The sequence below is a fragment of the Crocodylus porosus genome, unplaced genomic scaffold, assembly GCF_001723895.1.
Source record: "Crocodylus porosus isolate Cpor-Errol unplaced genomic scaffold, CroPor_comp1, whole genome shotgun sequence".
In the NCBI taxonomy this organism is placed as follows: Eukaryota; Metazoa; Chordata; order Crocodylia; family Crocodylidae; genus Crocodylus; species Crocodylus porosus.
Genome location: NW_017728949.1, coordinates 71685581 through 71705257, shown reverse-complemented (window position 1 = coordinate 71705257; position 19677 = coordinate 71685581). Strand labels below are relative to the sequence as shown.

The following is a 19677-nucleotide window of genomic DNA, read 5'->3' as shown; positions in this document are numbered from 1 at the left end:
AGATCCTCTGACCTACACTGAAAACTCGTTCCCATTTATTGGGAGATATTAATAATGCAGTACTGTATATGTCTCAATTGGCTACTTAGCAACTGTGCTTTCTTTCCAACATTACCAGAGTTTTAAATTCTCAATAGAGGTTACAATAACTACAGCTAATTAAATTTTTAAATTATAATTTAGCACAAAGGTATCCCAGGCTTTATATACTGTTGCTCCATTAATGCTTGGAACTAATGGATAATTCACTAAATTTGGAAAATCAAATCTTTGATTCTCAAGGTAATATTAATAATATTCAGTCACTAGAAATTGGATTATTCTTGAGATCATGTTAAAGTCATGGCAACATGGTCTTTTCTTTACAAATGTAATTTGGTCTTATGAGAAAGTAATCTTGTTAAAATATTGTCAGGTTAATTGTAATTGATTTGTATTTACTAAACAGAGTGAATGCTAATCAAATATCAGGCTTAGACATTTTGCTGGTAAGTTTAAGGCTTTGATAGATTCCTATTAGTCTTCCACAAAATGATTCATTAAGTCCATGGAAAGATAAACAAACTGGAACTTCTTCAGGGCTAAATGATCCTTTCTTGTCCTTTCCTCAAAATTAAATAAAAATGAACTATAAAGTAAATTACCATCTATTGTAAAATGTGTTTTTTAGTGGTGTCTAAGAGTATTTATCAATGTATATACTGTGTGGGTTTTTTGATTTCACAAGTTTGCTACTCTCTACTCTTTGTAACAATCTTAATATCTATGTAAACAAAATTCGAATGCAACCTCTCTATATAGGAGAAAATACAAAGATGGATAAATACAAACACAAGACATATTTCCTTTTACCTAATGCATTTAACAGCATAAGAATTTCAGGGGTTATCAGCAGCAATGATTCCCCGAAGGCACATTTTTTTTATACAGTAAAATAAAAAATAACACCTAGAAAAGCTGAACCAAAACCCAGCATAATCAAGGATTTTTTGGAATATTTCATCATCTTTAGTTAACCTGCTCCCTCATGCCTTACAATATTCATTAGCAGATTTCTGTGTTTATGACTGATATTATGTGGTAATGGTTATGGGTTACTAACAGATGTAACCACTGAAATGAATTAGAATGAAAACGTATTTTACAGCATGCCCCACTGGGGAGATTCACAGTATGCACACGCACTTAAAGCACATTTTCTTTTCTTTCAACAGAAAACTTTTCTTTACGGACTATGGGAATGTTGCCAAAGTTGAGAGATGTGACATGGATGGGATGAACAGGACAAGGATAGTAGAATCTAAAATCGAGCAGCCAACTGCTCTCGCATTGGACCTGATCAATAAATATCTGTACTGGGTAGACTCATATCTGGATTATGTAGAAGTTGTTGACTATCATGGAAGAAACAGGCATACAATAATTCGAGGACGACAAGTAAGTATTGAATGGAAGATTCAGCTAATACAATAAAAAGCAATGGTATCAATATCGATATATCAATTTATAGTAGTATGGATTTATTTTGGTTCAAGAGAGGTGATAATGTGCTTAGCCACATACATTATGTGCCAATTAGTCCTTTTAGCAGTTTGTGGTCTATATTCATGCAGTGCCTCTCAGGAGGCACAGAAAATATAACAGAACCATGGGTGTGGAAGAGAGCACAAAAGGAAATAGGTAGGTGATAACTTCAGCAGTAAGATATCGTATTCAGCTAATGGACCCAGTGAAGAGAGGATATAGATCATCAAGGATATTGTGAAGAGAGAATTAAGAGGGGAGATAAGGTAGTATTACCACCTTACGAAGGAGAGGAAGAGGGTAGTGGGCATGCAGCCTGATAATGTCAGAGAAGGAAGGGACAACTGGTGAAATGAGTTCCCTTCTGCAGGTCAGCTTAGATTCACACAGGTTCATGCCATATTCACACTCGAGGGAATAACAGTCTTTATGTTGATTTGAGTTTTGGGTCTATATCCTTAAAGCTTGGGATTGAATAAATGCACTGGGCATCAGCTGAAGACAGTGATGGATATACTAAGGCTGAATCTGTCGCTGCTACTCTGGTTGTGACTGAGGAGAGGAAAGTCTCTATGGCAGCTTAGAGAGCAAGCTGGAGACCTGGTGGGATAGTAACCAGGTCAAGTAGTCCCTGTGGCATCTTCAGGGGCTTGAGATGCAATTTCCTGATCTCTCGTAGACATCTAGTTTTATCTTGGTTTAAGATAACTCTAATGTACACAGAGTAGATACTGAGAATAAATGTGTCTTCCTGATATAAATTATTGCAGTAAAGGTAACCAAGCTGCTACTAGGCCTTGAAATTAATATGAAGTCCATTTTAAGGGCAGCAGGATAATTTAACTTTGATTTGTAAAATAGGCATGTATGGCATGTCATGTAGGGAAGAGAAAAGAGCAACCTGAGTAGCCTGACTAAGAAGAGGATACCAGATTTTTCATTTTTTTCCCCAGAAAAATGGATTTACTATACCCATTTGCCAATTGCATTAGAAAGGAGGATGTTGTACATTCTGATCCTTTATGTTTTGGTGCTGATATTTTCTGATTCTGAGAAGTCAGGTTGCAGATCATGGAAATAACTGACACACACTGTACAGGATTGATCTAAGAAAGTAAATTAAAGCAATAACAACTCCATTTTGGCCTATTTTCTCTCTTCCTATTACCCGTGAAGCTCAGATGTTAGACAATAGTTCTAAAAGGAGGTCCAGATGTTCATACTACGCAAGAATTAAGAGACTAAAAACTAAATGCGGGGTGGGAGGGTGGGAGAGGGAGGTGCCCAAGAGTTAGAACAATACTGTGGTTTATTAAAGGCGCATGAAGAAGGAACAGGCTGTTAATTACCTTGGTCCACTCAAAGGCCAAATTTTAAATTTGATTACTTCATTGGGTGTTGTCTCTGCTTATGACAAAGTTGAATTTGAAGTGAGTTCTGTGAAACTGTTAGCATTCCTGTGAGTCTTAAGAAGAAAAAAGGAAATTATATTACCAGATTAACGGGAATTTGAAAATACATTTAAGGTTACAAAATGCATTTGATAAATACTGGGAGAAGGAGTTGTTTTAATTTTGAACTCCTCTAGAGATTCCTGTTTATCAGATACAAACAGGCATTTTCACTGGCATTATTTTTAAATATTTAGAGCCTGATTTGGTAAACAAAACTGAGGTGAGGTGATATTGTATTGCTTATAATCTCTTTGGCCTTTATGGACCTACTTTTTATATGCATGATACTAAGGAAGCAGCACAAACAGCTAAAATAACACCCACAAGAATGAGTAAAAAAAAAAAAAAATCATAAAATGCATCATAAAAGTAGTCATATTATTCGAGCTAAGTAAGAATAGTAGCCCACATTGGACATAAATGAATAATCAAACTTTAAAATATTGACAACTGAGTGGGATAGGAGGGGGAAAGAGAGATCATTTAGCAGAGTAGAACTTTCTCTCTCTCTCTCTAGGGTTTCTCTTTCAGTATTAAACATTTACAAAGATATTTTCCTAGTAAAAGGTTGACATTGTACCAGAAGTCACTCTTCTCTTTAGGGCATAGTATCACAGGTGCATCATTGTTTTCTTTGTTATTTTCTTCTTCTTTGTTATTATTTGATTAAATTTTGTTGCATTTTCTTCAGAAAAAAGCTCCCATTGACTTAAATTAGAGCTTTGACTAAGTAACGTCTGAATACGGAGGCCAAGATTAATTCAGCGGGAATCATTTTGAGAAATAGGATTTTAGATGCACAACCTAAGAGCTTACACAAGTGTTTGTGATTCAATATAAAATAGTTCAATGAATATTTTTAGTGAAAAAACGATTAAGAAAAGTTTCAGTTTATACATATCTACCAACATATTTCTTTTGTTTGTTCACTTTTTAAAGTATATTCAATGAATTGTTTTGCATTTTTTATAGCTTAATAGATTGATCACAAGCAGGCTTTGGAGTATTGGATATTTGATATTCAAGCTGTGTTTGATAATTGAAATTGGTTAGTTAACTAAGTATAATTTCTGTTCCTTGATTGAATGAGTGCACCCACACACATCTGGTGTGAATACTATGAATACAAATTTGGAATTCATATTTTGAAGCATTTCTGCTAGTAAAACTCTATTGCATAATTGTTCCCCAAAAGCTGACACAGAGAAAGTGCCAACATGGCCAAACTAAACATATTTTAAAAATTAAGAATATATTAACAGAAAGCATTTTGCAGCAGAATTTTATCACATCTAATTAAACTATGACTTAATAAACTACAAGCAAGGGGTTTTTGGTGATATCTTTCATTGGACCAATAGTTGGGAGAGACTATACAGCTGGTCCAACCAAAGATCTCTCTCTCTCTCTCTTTCTCACTCACACACCCACCATCTCAAAAAAACTTGCTTCTCTTTTTTTCCTGGACAATTTTGGCTACAACAGCTCTCAAATAAACTAGAAATGGAGTCATCTTCATGTGTAGATATATGATCATTCTGTAAAATGAAAATAACCTTTTACTATTCTCTCCTTTAGCACTTTATTATGTTATACAAGCGCTAGTGTTGTGTGCAAGATGTACAAATGTAGTTCTCACACTGGGGAATTTGCCATCTAAGAGACAGATACAGACTAAACAGGATAAGCTGGAACTCTCAGAGAAGAAATGAACTTAGAATGATAAATATTTTTGAGAGAGAGAAGGATTTGAGGGTGATATCTTTTATTGGACCAACAGGATAAAGTTAGAATAAAGTTACCATGTTTATTAATCTTTGGGAGCATATAGAAATCTGTTGGGGTAGCAGACTTAGACAGTAGTGGAAGAATTTTTCCTTGAAGTTGGTATAAGAATGATATGATAATACTTTCCAGAGTGCATACTGGTGTAGGATTCTTCCCAAGTTCTTTATAGTATTTGATGTCAAAGACTTCTCTGTTGGCATCATCAATGTAGTTTTGTTGGTTGAGGATGACTATAGCTCTACCTTTGTCGATTAATTGATTACTGTTTTGTTGTTGGATCTTAGGGGCTGCATGGCTTTCTCTCTAACAGAGAAAGGTTGTTATAGTCCTGGCTTTTTTGAGAATGTCATTGTTAGCTTTATGCCTAAAGTAGTTGATGTAGTCATCCATTGTGTGGTTACTTCCTCTGGATGGTGTCCAGTCCCATGTTCTGTTACTGTTATTTTCTCAGTTGTGGTAGGAAGGTTTCAGGAGTGGTTGTAGAAGTATTCTTTCAGACAGAATATGCAGAAGAATTCTTCTGATTCTCTACATATTCATATCTTATCTGGTTGTTTCTCAGGGCAATAGTCCAGGCCTTTGGAAAATACAGATTTTTCAAAGTGGGACAGGATATTTTAAATACTCTTTTTTTTTTTTTATTTATCCTGGTGAAGCCCTTGCTTTACTATTGAATGTCTGATTAAAGTGAAGTGGAATTTATTTGTGATTTAGACTCAGCTCAGTTTTTTTTTACAAATATTTATTGACTTTTCTAAAAACTATTTCAGTTACACAACTCAGTATGCAAATATCACAGTGCGGCATTACAATTGGACTTGAATCAAGTTCCTTTCTTTTTTCTCTTTTCAGGCAAGGCATCTTTATGGTTTAACAATATTTGAAAATTATTTGTATGCAATTAATTCTGATAACTTCAACGTTCTACGTATAAACAGATATAACGGCACAGATTCTCAGACATTAACTAGACTTGAAAAAGCAAAAGAGATCCGTGTGTACCAGAAAAAAATACAACCAACAGGTAAACTAAAAATTCTTTTTTATGATGTAGACCTCTCTTAAGCCATATTAAACCATTGTATAACAACATTGACATTATTGAAACTTTTAAGGCAAGGCTTTAGTTGTCCTTTGTATTGCTGGAAATAATTTTGATGTAGAACCCCTCTGTTGTGCTTACAGAATTTTCCAACAGAATAGTTTTCAATCAGAAAATGCTGATTAGAAAGAATCAAACCATTCTGTGGGAATGTGTCAGTTCTGATGAAACTTTGGATAAATGCCAGGCAGCTGCAGCTACCTGCCTAGTTTCCATCAGATCATTTGCTACACTTCCTATTTTCCCATGTCCTTAATCCCCTTTATCCCTTGACATTTCACCTGGAGGGCTGTTTGATAACCTAGGTTCCTACTCTTTCTGGATCCATTAAGCTAGGAGAGTTAACACTTCATGGGATTCCCATATCCCTGAGATTTACAGCCTAATAGGCTGCAGAGGAGCAAAGCTTCCTTGGCTTATTGGGATGCTGTGGGATATTGTCTTTAGGTATGAGAAACCCAGGGTTTACCAACTGGCCAACTCAAGGAGACCCCTGGTTGTCAGTTTTTCCAGCTTGCAGGCTGTTGTGTGCAGCAGCCTTGGAACCCACTGGGCTGAAGATTTTTTGCGCCCGCCCCTCCCCCCCCCCCCCAAATCTATGTGGGATTGCAGGGAACCCAAGAAACTTTGTCTGCCCACTTGAAGGCAGTTAACAAGTGAGATTTGAAACCAACCTTTTATGGCAGGGGAGACGAAGGGTGGGAGGATTTTTGTTTTCCTTCTAATTCAGAACTGGTTTTGTTCTGATTCAATGTGAAAAAAAAATAACCCTCAAAAAGGGGTGGGAGAGAGAAGAACACAATAAATCCCATTGCCATTCTCATTCTCATTATATACCTGATACAACATATCATGTATGCTCAAAAGGCCATAGAAATTGTAAGAGGTTTGGATGTACAAACATGGCAAGGGGAAAATGTACAAAATGATAGTTTTCCCAACAAGAGCTTTTTGATACGACTCAAAATAATACACACTAGAATTATTGCTACAGCTTTTCTTACAGGAACAGTGATGCATGAGCTGTGTGAACAAAATGAACTTTATTATATAGACAGTGTTATGTCAAAAAAATAACCTCTAAAGCTGCATCAAGCTTGGACTTGATGTATATTATTGAAGGAACTGATTTTCACCCTATACTTAAGGACCTCGATCTGTAGATTTCAGCTCATGAAGAACGCTGCAAAGAAACCTACTGGTATAGGCTGACCTTTTTGTATATATTTGAGGTTCCAAGAGGTTGAGTACACAATAGATATGATTACAATGCATTGTTGTTACCTCCGTTATGATTATGCTATATATGCCGATGCCTTTTGTTACACTATGCCAGTTATTTTGTTCTAAATGGTTTTGTTTGCTTTTTAAAGATGTGGTTGTATATGCAGTCTCGGTTGGGTTAAAGTTTTGATGCACGTTTGGAATGTTGCTCTTGTACAATATTTTATTCACAGGGAAGGGGAAAATCTCAAAAGTTTGGGGGACAAAAGAACAAAATAGACTTTTAGCTAAATTATGATGATCAGCAGTCACAGAGTTGCATCACAGGGCGAAATTAAACCATACAAAGCCAATATTAATCCATTCTACCTACAGGGTATGTATATGAATGTGCTTTACTGTGGAGCTGACTAATTAGCTGTGCAGTAAAGTGTCACCATCTACACCTGTGCCCATATTAGGGCACAGTAAATTAATTAACTCCACTGTAGGACAAGTACTGTCCTACAGAGCAGTAGTTATGTGCACCAAAATTCACGTGTAGATGGTGACCAGGGCTGGCTGGAGCGTGAGGGCACTACAGTATGGGGCTTGCCTGCCGGCTAGCCCCTCACTGTAGCAACCTTTCCACAGCATGTTGAGCTAGGGAGAAGCAGTCCCAGGCTGGCTGGCTGACCCCAGGAGGGGACTTGGCCGAAATGATTTCTTGAAGCAGATATTAAACAACAACTTTTGCTGAAAAAATGCAATATTGATCAGGTAATAGGCTATAGAGTACAACAAGCATAGCAAGAAACTTGCCACCCTTAAGAGGTCCAGCAAGGATGTACCAGTTCACCTCACCTTCACCCTGGCACTGGCCCTGGTTATGTAACTAGTCACAGCTGCTCTGTCATGTTCATCCTGGTTTTTAGTTGAGCAACATTAACTTTAGTAGCATTTTAATGGTATAGAACATCTAATCCTACCTTCTTAAACAGTGAGAAAATGTCTCTTACCAACATGCTGGTAATTTTCTATTTGCCACCTTTCTGAGGGGACCTCATCCTGGTGCTATGAAAAGTTCTGTCAGGTACAGTGTACTCCCAATCTCTCATCTCTATTTAATTCCCAGCCTCTTGGCTAACTGTCTAATCAACCAAAGAGCCAGGGAAGTTAGGTCATGCCTGTGTCAGAACCAGTCATCCCTTAGCACTGCTTTTTCTTTGAAGTCCCACCTGTGAAATTCAGTCTTTGACATCAACCATTGCAGCTTACAGATTAATTATTGGACATAAGCTATAGCAAGTATTAACACAATGGCCAAAATAATTGGAACAAAGGTTATAATCACTATTGAATGTAAAATCAAATTTAGTATTTCCACTGGCTGTTGGTGACTATATAAGGACATTTTTTCACTATAGCTATTAGTTGTTGGACAATAGTTTAATACTGATTCATGTATATACTCACATACTCATGTTTTATTCTGACTAAAGTAACTTGGGCCTTAAGATGTTAGACCTAAAAGTCTATTACTTGGTGCTATATAGATTTCTTTAACATTTCAAAATTCTCCAAAAATTCACAGGACTTACACTAGGCATAGCCATCTTTATAATGTACTATGTTAAGAGGTGTGCCAACAATTCCATACTTTCCTTAACTGACACTTTTGAAATCCATATATACAACATGCAGATTTGATTTGTACAAATCAGGTTTTATTATTAACAATTAATTTACCATAATTGCTCCAAAAACAAAATGGTGCATAGTGAGAGAATTTAAAGAAACATTGACTAAAGTTTCATTTTCACATTAAGCTTAGACAAGTAGGTTTGATAGCTGGATATTTCCAGATGACACAGCCATTCATCAAGAGTTTTTTGACAGTCATCCAGTAGATGAGTCTGATCAGTCCCATCAGTGTAATTAAAACTATTTCCCTATGGTGGCGAGGGGAGAGGATCACATATGCCAGCATTGAACAGGGGGTGACCCGCATTTGAAGGGTGATATAATAATATCTGTTCTCATACCCAGAATTGGCCCCTGCAAAACAGAAAGCTAAATTTAATTCCAAAGGCCCATTATTCATCCATGGGTATTTATACACCCGATATTCCAGTTTTCCTGAGTGAGTTGGAAGGTTTCAAATCCTAAATCTGATATGCTGAATTTGATTTTGAGGTCATCTACAACATGCATATTTTCTCTGACAAATTTTGGGCAGGTCTTTTTACATGTTTAATGGGGTCCATTAACTGGATATCTTTCCCAGGATACTCATTTATTTTTTATGCTTTTGTCCAACACCCCTGCCAGTACTCTGATTTCTCTCTTTTATCCCAGACAATGTACTAAGTTCACCTTTTCCTTCTGCTCTATTCATAGCTATATGCTACAAAGTGTGAGCTCACTTTATAGCTTTCAAGATAATTCCCTTTCAGAAGTGGCATTCACAAAAACCACAGCCCACTTCTTAGCCCAGTTTCAAATCTGGCAAATTACATCTACTTATGAAGGTTCAGGGAATTGATGGGCAGGATCTCCTGACAGATCAGTGTGAGGGGGAAAGGAGTCTAGGAGAGCTGGTTGTATTTTAAAGAAACCTTACTGAGGAATGAACTGTCCTAATGCACAGGAAGATTATCAAGTATGGCAGAAGAACAGTTTGGCTTAGCAAGGAAATCTTCAGTGAGCTTATGGAAGTGGAGACCTAGACAAATTATTAGGAAGGAGTATAAGAATATTGCCTGGGCAAGCAGGGAGGAAATCAGGAATGCCAAAGCATACTTGGAATTGCAGCTATCAAGGGATGTGAAAGGTAACATGAAAGGTTCCTACAAGTATGTCAGCAACAAGAGGAAGATCAAGGAAAGTGTTGGTCATTTACTAAATGTGAGAGGCAGGCTAGTGATAGGTGATGCAGAAAAGACTGAAGTACACAATGCCTTTTTCACTTCAGTCTTCACAGGCAAGGTCAGCTCCCAGACTACTGCACCTGGCAGCACAGTTTGGGGAGGAGGTAAGCAGCCAACAGTAGCAAAAGAATAGATTAGGGACTATTAGGAAAGCTGGCTGTGTAGGGGCCATACATGATGAACTGAGGGTGCTGAGGGAGTCGGCTGATGTATTTGCAGAGTCTGGCTATCATTTTTGGAAACTCATGGTGAATGCGAAAAGTCCCAGATGATTGGAAAGGGGCAAATATAGTGTCTATTTTTAAGAAAGGGAAGAAGAAAGATCCAGGGAACTACAGATTGGTTAGCCTCACCTCAGTCCCTCAAAAAATTGTGGAACAAGTCCTCAAGGAATCCATTTCTAAGCACATTTGAGAAGAAGAAGGTGATTAGGAACAGTCAGCATGGATTCACCAAGCATAAGTCATGCCTGACCAACCTGATTGCCTTCTATGATGAGATGACTGGCTCTGCAGATATGGAGAGAGCAGTGGACATGATATACCTTAACTTCAACAAGGCTGGATACAATTCCCCACAGCATTCTTGCAAGCAAGCTAAGGAAGCATGGGTTGGATGAACGGACTGCAATGTGGATAGAAAATTATTTGGATTGTTGGGCTTAGAGGGTGGTAGTCAGTGACTCGATATCTAGTTCACAACCAGTATAAAGTGCAGTGTTCCAGAGGTTTGATACTGGGGCTGGTTTTGTTCAGTATTTTCATCAGTGATCTGGAAGTTAAGATGGATTGCACCCTCAGCAAATCTGCAAATGACACCAAGATGGAGGGAGTAGTAGATACACTGGAGGATAGGGCTAGGATTCAGAAATTGGAAGACTGGATTCAGAGAGAGAAGATTGGGCCATTAGATTCAATACAGAGAAGTGCAAAGTCCTACACTTAGGACAGAACAATCCCATGCACCAACAGAAGCCGGGGACCAGCTGGCTAAGCAGCAGCTCTGCAGAAAAGGACTTGGGGGTTACAGTGGATAATAAGATGATTATGAGCCAGCAGTGTGCCCTTTTTGTGAAGAAGGCTGACAACATACTGAGGTGCATTAGTAGGAGAGTTGCCAGCAGATCAAGGGAAGTGACTCTTTCCCTATTTTCAGCATTGCTGAGGCCACATTTGGAGTACTATTTCTAGTTTTGGAGTCTCCACTACAGAAGAGTCCAGTGGAGGGAAACAAAAATGGTTAGGAGACTGGGGCACATGACTTTTGAGGCGTCACTGAGGGCCTATTTAGTATGGAGAAGAGAAGAATGAGAGAGGATTTAATAGCAGCCTTCAACTACAAGAAGGGTAGTTACGGAAAGGATGGAGCTAGACTGTTCTCAGTGGTGGTAGATGGCAGAAGAAGGAGCAATTGTCTCAAGCTGCAGCCAGGTAGTTTAGGTTAGATATTTGGAAACACTTTCTCACTAAGAAGGTAATAAAGCACTGGAACAGTTTGGCTAGAGAGAAGGTAGAATCTCTGTCCTTGGATGGTTTTAAAAACTGGCTAGACAAAGCCTTGGCTAGGATGATCTAGTTGGGGATAGTTTCATAGTTTCTAGGGTTGGAAGGGACCTGAGTAGATCATCTAGTCCGATCCCCCGCCATGGCAGGAAACAATACTGGGGTCAAAAAACCCCAGCAAGATGTTCATCCAACCTCCTCTTAAAAACCCCCAGGGTAGGAGCCAGGACCACCTCTCTTGGAAGTTGGTTCCAGATCCTAGCCGCCCTGACCTGGTCTTGCCTTGAGCTACATGACCTCCTGAAGTCCCTTCCAACCCTAATTTTCTATGATTCTATAATATCATTCAGTGTTCAGAGACTTAGGATTATACCCCTCCCAATCACCATTTAAGTTCACATGCATCCTTGTTTTCCTTTTGTTTCATTATGTATAACAGTTCAACATAGGCTGATCTCTTGCAAAAGAGAGTCCATCAAGACTCATCTAGCAACACTCACATGACCAATACCTTTATTAACAGTAGTGGGGGGAAAGTGGTAAAATGGCAGTCATGCACATATGACCAGGTATAATCTCTTTTGGTCAATTATTTAATTATTATTTAATTATGTAATGTAACTTCTGGATCCTGTTTTGGGAATATACCATTAATTTATAAAGGGACCCCATCAACTGGCCAATGTATTTAATTTTTTTCATGCCCAAATTAAGTGGTCTCAGTTATTATCAATGGGGCATTATCATTCCACAGTTATTTTGGCACTATTAGGTAACAATGGATGCTATTCTTTGGAAGCCCTTCTTCAGCACCACTATACATAGGGTAACCATCTGTCCTGGATTGCCCAGGGCAGTCCTGGATTTCAGAAGCCAGTTCCAGGCAGCCAGTGAAAATTAAAATGAGCATTTTGGGCACAGGGCATGGAGAGAGAGTGGCAGGGGCTGTGAAGTAGGCAGCCCTACAATTAACACAAACTGTTACTTCACTGGCGATTGTTTAATATCTGTGAAGTAAAGAACACTGGTTCATTAATAGGCCATTGATTCCCTGCAGCAGCGGAAGGGGAAAGGGGAGCAAGGAAAGGGTAGGCAGGGAGCATCCTAGATTTCATATCTGTCACCATAACTATACCAGATATTGGTCTCATAGTCACAATACTTTGAGTTACAAACTTCTGTTGGCCATATGTGATTCAGAAGACAACTGTGATCAGAGGCCTAGGGCTCCTGTCACTTTGAGGGGAGAAAATGCTGCAGTTGGGTCCCAGGGCAGCTAAATAAAGGCTAGCTGTGAGAACGCAGGTAGCCAGGAGTCCCTGCAGCTGAGGAAGGGAACTACATAAAAAAAAGCAGGGAACACCGATAGTTAGTTTAGAGACTACTGCCTAGAATAGACTGGCTGTAGGAGCAATGGCAGCCAGGAGACCAGCTGGCTAATAGGGGATTGGCTGCTAGCAGACAGCCAGGTGGCAAGCTGCAGGCTGCTGAGCTAAGCACTAGCTGAGAAAGCCAGCAAACTATCAGCCACAAGAAGGAAATACTTGTGGGGAGCTGCAAGGCCACATGACTGGATAGGGAAGGGCTTAGAAGGTAGATAAAGCCAGTGCTTGAGAGCAGGCGGGGCAGTCAGGTCCTGCAGGCTAAAAGGGAAAGAGCTTCTGAACATGGAGGTTGCAAGAGACTTCCTGGCTTACTTGAGAGGCCCTGAACAAACAAGATGCCCACAGCCTACAGGGAAATAGGACCCAGTATGAGGTGGGGGGCATGGTGGTTCAGCCAGAGAGCTGAGGATACAACCCAGAAAGGAGAAGTTTTGTTATGTATGGCTAGGGAGCTGGGGCCTTTGTTGGGACCCAGTGTAGAGATATTTTCCTATTTCAGCCATAGGACTTTATTATTGAGTTGTGGTCCATACCTCTGGTTTAGGTTTGGGTCTAGAGCAGAGGTTTGGAGGTTCCAGCCATGCCTGAGGAGCACGTGATTGCTTTGAGCCTGGCCAGGGGAGGGGCTCAAATAGCAAGAGGATTAGAGAAAGTATCAGGGACCCACAGCCTGAAAGGAATGAAAACCACAGTCAGGGACATCGGCCTAGAGAGCTAAAGACCAGGGGCCAAGCAGCTCAGTAGAGTGAATTCAGGGCCCAGAGTGAGAGCCAAAGACCAAGGGCACAGAGATGGATAACATATGGCTGGAGTCCAGAAGCTAGGTGCAGGACAGTGGCTCTTGGCTAAGGGATCAGCCACAGTAGAGGGGCAGAAGCTGCGAAGGATAATGCCCCAACAAGGGAGTAAAGGCCTGAGGCAGCCTGGTGGCTTTGGGGACAAGTGTCCCACTTGAATAATAATGCGTAACACCTGAGAGGCATGAGCATGGCTGTAGGGGAGGTCATAGGCTGTGAATAGTCCATAAGACAATAGGTGCCTTGTAGTATGTGTGGGCCAGGAGGGCCTATCTAGTGGAGGACCAGGTTTGGGCTACTGGGGTCCAGGAGGAGATCCACGAGTGAAGGAGGGACAAGAATGTGTTCTAGAACCCTTGGGCTTTATGACTTTTGAATGATCTAATACTTGCATCAAGGCAAGGCAGGACAGAGTAGAAGGGAGGGTACCTAGAACCAGAGTAAGGCAGTAGCAGTTTGGCCATCCAGAGGCATCACAGCTGCCCCCTGGGCCTAGTCCAGCTACAACAACGTGCTGGTCTTTTTCTTCTTATGGTTGCCATTTTCCTCTTTGGGCCTGCAATTGGGAGTTCTAAATTGATGGTATTCTACTGGTGGTAGCCATGAGAGACTGTTCCCTTCTATCCCTGGTTTTTATGCCTTGTAAGTCAGAGAGCAGCGTGTGCATCCTCTTATTCTATTTATACTTCTGTGTCTCTTTTCCTTGTTATTAATGGCAATACCCAGTGCAACAGAAGATAACAGAGGATGTTTGCCTTTTCCTGATCAGAATATAGGCTCACAATCACTAGTCACAGGCTCCGAGAGCTCTGAGTCTAAGGCACAGAACTGTATCACTCCTGTTATGAGTCTGTGTCTCTGAGGAGAAGGGACTTGATGAAAAAGAGCTTTGGGACTAGGCATTGTATAATATCTGTGATTGAGAACACACAATACAGCAATAAATTGGTCATTTTTATAGGTTACCGCATAAAGTGATGTTGGCAAGGATTTACTGTCCATTGGAAGCCACAGCAAAAATATATTGGTTAAGTTTGGTCTGTTCAGACACCTCAGCTTCGCCCAGACTCTGGCCTTGTTACGTGACTGTCACTGACCCTGTTTATGTAGCTACTCACTTTTGTGGATATCTTCTGTCTGGCTTATAATGATTTCTTCTGTAGCAACCTTTTAATGGCTACTCACAGAATAATGTAAACAGCAAGTGAATATATCTACCCAAAAGGCTGGTATTTTTCCAAGGGTGTCTCATCTGGTTATTTTGGCTACAGCTGGGCTCTTCAACCCACTAATGCCTTTCTAGGGCATCATTTAAATACATTTTAAAAAAGCCTTCTTTTTGATATATTACTCTCATTCATTCTTCTTCTGTCTAAAGTCTCAACATGTCGGTGCATATAATTATCTTGTTTAAAGGATTTCAAGCATGCTGTTTTTCATTTGTTGTAGTCAGAAGCCATGCATGTGAAGAAGACCCATATGGATTGCCAGGGGGATGTTCACACATCTGTCTGCTCAGCAGCAGCTACAAAACACGGACTTGTCGTTGCAGGACTGGCTTCATTTTGGGAAGTGATGGCAAGTCATGCAAAAGTATGTTGTTAATATCAAACACTTTGCCAGCAGCTAATATTTTACAGCAGAGTTATGAGTATTAATTAACATCATGAATAACAATAGAAGAAGCATGAGATGTTATTAGGTAAAATTTGCTTGCAATGTGTACCTGCTGCTGGTTTTCTCACGTACACCTTTTTATACCATTTGACTAGCATAGATTAAGTCTATGGAAGGAGGTCAACTAAACGTGAGGTATCATTAAAGTAAAAAAAAAATCCTCCTAATTTTTATTTAATGATTTTTACTCTCTGAATATAGCATGTGCTTGCATAATACTTGAGTACTGTAACACATCGTGTCAGTCACTATTAATTTCTACCCACCCTTCCTACCCTTGAGGAGTCCTGCTGTGTAAGTAAGAAATGCAAGGTTAGGTTTTGCCTGTGTTAGTATTTGAGGGAGTAGTCAATGTGAGCAGCATAAGACCTTTCTAGGACTTCAGCTAAACACTTTGAACTGAACACATGCATAATACTAGTAGTAATAATAATGATAATAAGAATGAAGATAACTACTTCAAGGCATTTAGATGCCAATATGTTTTGATACATATATGGGAGTTAAAGGGAAGCTCTTGTGCTTTTGGACATTGGCCATGAGTAATAAGCATGTAATGAAGTACTCAAACAAGTAATGCATTATTTCTCTCCTCCTTTCAATGTAATTAAATATAGTCACTGCTTATAAATGTAAGCCAAACTGATATGGTTAACAAATCCATCCAAAAATTCCAAAACATTCCTTAGAAAGTGTTGCCACATTTTCTTTTATCTTACACTTATAACAGAGATTTACAGCATATTCATAATATGAAGGGGAGTATCTAAAGAACTAACAATGTCTCCAGTACAAGAGAGGATTTCCAATATTCTGGACTTGTTTTGAAATTAATGTTGCCAAGTTGCAAGTTACAAAATCTGCTGCAAAATATGAAATAATATGAGTGACAGTTGTGTTTTATACCTCATCTTGGAAGAATAAATAATTTGTGTCAATTCTTAGTACTGTACCACATGGGAGAAAGTTCCTGTAATCTTTGCTTTGTTTCTGACAGTCTTCAGATGAAGGATTTTGAGTGGTCATTTTGAATTTGCCGAAGTTTACAGTATTGTCAGATTTAATGAATGCCATAGTCAATGTCTTCAATAGACTCAATAGTTCTTAATGAATTGTAAAATTAAACACCTACAATATTATAAATGCCTATTTCACGCTGGCTACAAAGTTATCCTATGATCTGTCATGTTTTTGCAACATAGACTGTTACAGACAAAAGAATGATTAATTAGAAATAACTTAATCACAGAAGTAATTTGTGTTTTAATTAGGGTAATGTAAGTAGCTAGCCTTGAGTTTAGCATATTTGAGAGTTTAATTTTTGATAGTGTATAAAAAAAAAATCCAGTAATTGTGCCAGTTAATTAAACAGTGGCATTATGCAGTGTAAAGAAGATTAGGCAGCATTGGTTGTTTATGTTTGTAATCTTTCTTTTGCAGGACCAAAGAATGAGTTATTTCTGTTTTACGGTAAGGGACGCCCAGGAATCATACGGGGAATGGACCTGAATGCCAAAGTAGCAGATGAATACATGATCCCCATAGAAAATCTGGTCAACCCTCGTGCTCTGGACTTCCATGCAGAGACCAATTACATCTACTTCGCTGATACTACCAGCTTCTTGATTGGGCGACAGAAAATTGATGGCAAAGAGCGTGAGACAATCTTGAAAGATGGTAGGTGATGTGAAGTAATACCAGCAACAAAAATATCTTATTAATGAGAGAGTAGACTGATCTGTGTGGACCCCAGACCAATCAAACTCTCATTCTCAACCAGAGGCCAAAGGAAACCTTTGTAAAGTTGGAAAAGTTTAATTTCTTTTTCCAATTACATTCTTATTATTTTCTAGTTTCAGCAAGGCAATTTTGTTATTATCCATATATTCTATACTTTGAAAATCCAGGTGCAGATCCTAACATACTTTTGTGTTAAGTCCATAAAAAGAAAAGTAATATCAGTGGAATAAAAGTTTTATAAATTCTGCTAGATTAAATTGCCTAAAACTGGCAGGCATCCTGCTGGATTCCCAGGTGAAAGAAAAACCTCTAAAAGGACCAGTACAACCTCTTAATTGACAGAGAGCTGAAGAAGAGGCACAGCCCAAAATAGGAACTGTCCAGAGTACAAAGCAGGTGTTCTGAATCTACACCCACAGCTAGTGGGACTTCATTTTAGTTTTAAGTATAATCCAAAATATTTTGTATTTGATTCTCAATTTTGCTTGAAATGTATTCAGACTAAGCAGAAGACATGCAACACATTGATAGCCATTGCATCATCTTAATTCACATTGAATTAATCTTAAATCAGGCCTGTGCAAATAGGGAACTATTCGATTCAGATTCAGCCGATGCAGATGACAGTGATTCAATTCAGAGATTTGAATCTCTTTTTGATTCAATTTGGCTGAATCAGCTTCGGAAGATTCAGAGAGATTTGGAGATTCAGCCATAGAGTGTAATGGGGAATCAATGAAATATCTATAACTTTGTTGTTGTTTGGTTGATTTGGATGAAACTTGCAGGATTGATAGCCTCTGATGAGGGCATGAAGTTTGCCAAGTTTCAAGGTGATAGGTGCAGGGTTTCTGGGAAACTGCACCTCAAATCCTGAAAGCAAAACTCATGTCACGTGTATGTGTTAAGCCACAGTGGGGTGAAAACTGCAGGGATGGTAGCTCTTGCTGAAGCCACAAAGCCTGTCATGTTTTAAGGAGATAGGGGCAGGGGTTTGGGGGAAACTGCACCCCAAACTGCTTGCAAGCATAATTTATGATATAGGCAACACTGTGTGTGTGTTAAGGCACAGGGGGGTGAAAACTGCAGGCCTGCTAGGCCCTGGTGTAGCCACAAAGCCTGCACTCTTTCAAGGAGAAAGGTGCAGGGGGAGTTTGGGTTCTGGGACCCTGCACCTCGGACTGCTAACAGGCAAAACTCATGACATGGGTGCTTGTGCAACTGTGTTTGTCTTGGGGCATGGGGATGGGGGGGAAAACTACTGCAGGCCTGGCTGCTAGGCCCTGCTGTAGCCATGAAGCCTGCCAGCTGTGCATGTCTTAGGGCACGGGGGGCTGAAAAAAATACTGCAGGCCTGCCAGACCCTGCTGTGGCCATGAAGCCTGCCAGCTATGTATGTCTTAGGGCACGGGGTGGGGGTGAAAAAACTACTACAGGCCTGCCAGACCGTGCTGTGGCCATGAAGCCTGCCCGCTGTCAAGGAGATAGATGCAAGGGGGTTCTAGGGCCCTGCACCTCTGGTTGCTAACAGGCAAAACTTGTAACATGGGTGCTTGTGCAACTGTGTCTGTCTTGTGGCACACAGGGGGGTGGGGAGGCGGCAGGAAAATTACTGCAGGCCTGGCTGCTAGGCCCTGCTGTGGCCATAAAGCCTGACAGCTGTCAAGGAGATAGGTGCAGGGGGAGTCTGGGTTCTGGGACTACAGGCAGGCAAAACTCATGACATAGGTGGGTGACACTCTGTGTGTGTGTGTGTGTTCAGGTACGCCCTTCCTGCCGCTGCGGCCTCTGCACAATGTGGCATTGTGCCGCAGTAAGGCCTCCTCTTCCCCTACAGCCTCAGCCGGGTCCACCACTGTAAATGGTGGCAGGTCAAAGTAACTTATCTGGCTCAATACCAATAGCACCAGCAGCATCAATTCTGAACTGAATTGTCAGGCCCTTCTTTCCTCTCAAATAGGAGCACCTAGTGCATTTCTGTTAGATATACCTTCACTGTGTGATTGTGTGTGTGTGTGTGTGGGTGTGTGTGTGTGTGTGTTTGTGTTCAGGTGCACCCTTCCTGGCACTGGGGCCTCTGCACAACATGGCAGTGTGCCCCAGTGAGGACTCCTCGCCATACAGCCTCATCTCAGTCCACCACTGTAAATGGTGGCAGGTCAAAATAATGTAGATGACTCAGTAGTCAGCACCAGTAGCACTAGCAACATCTAAGACAGCCAAACTGAACTGTCACAAAGCCTTTCTTTTTATAAAAGAATTGACAGCAAGAAGTAAAGATATTGTGTTGGATATATGTTACTCATGGTGTGTGATGGCATATGAAAAAATGGAAAAGTTAGAGAAATATATCTTAGGAAGCTTTCAAGCTGAAAAATCCTTTGTCAGGCTGAGGAAGTACCTGCAGTTGGTGTGGGGTGGGGGGTAAAGGGGGATGTAGCAACGCAGGTAAAAACGCAAAGGTATCCAGGGAGTCAAATGTATGGCAGGTTGCATATATAAATGCTGTGTTGTGTTCTTCTTTGATCTGGTCTGAATCTAAATGTGTGACTGACTGATTAATTCTTTTGTTCTT

The 19677-nt window shown here is 40.0% G+C and overlaps 1 protein-coding gene across 1 annotated transcript in view; it reads left to right on the top strand.

Annotated features, from left to right (window-relative positions):
- Positions 1-19677, top strand: part of LRP1B (LDL receptor related protein 1B) — a 1585724-nt gene that overhangs the window by 833599 nt on the left and 732448 nt on the right. The window contains exons 8-11 of the mRNA XM_019553609.1: positions 1215-1437; positions 5619-5790; positions 15135-15278; positions 16803-17039. Coding sequence (XP_019409154.1) covers positions 1215-1437; positions 5619-5790; positions 15135-15278; positions 16803-17039 — 776 coding nt within the window. The remainder of the gene's footprint in view (positions 1-1214; positions 1438-5618; positions 5791-15134; positions 15279-16802; positions 17040-19677) is intronic.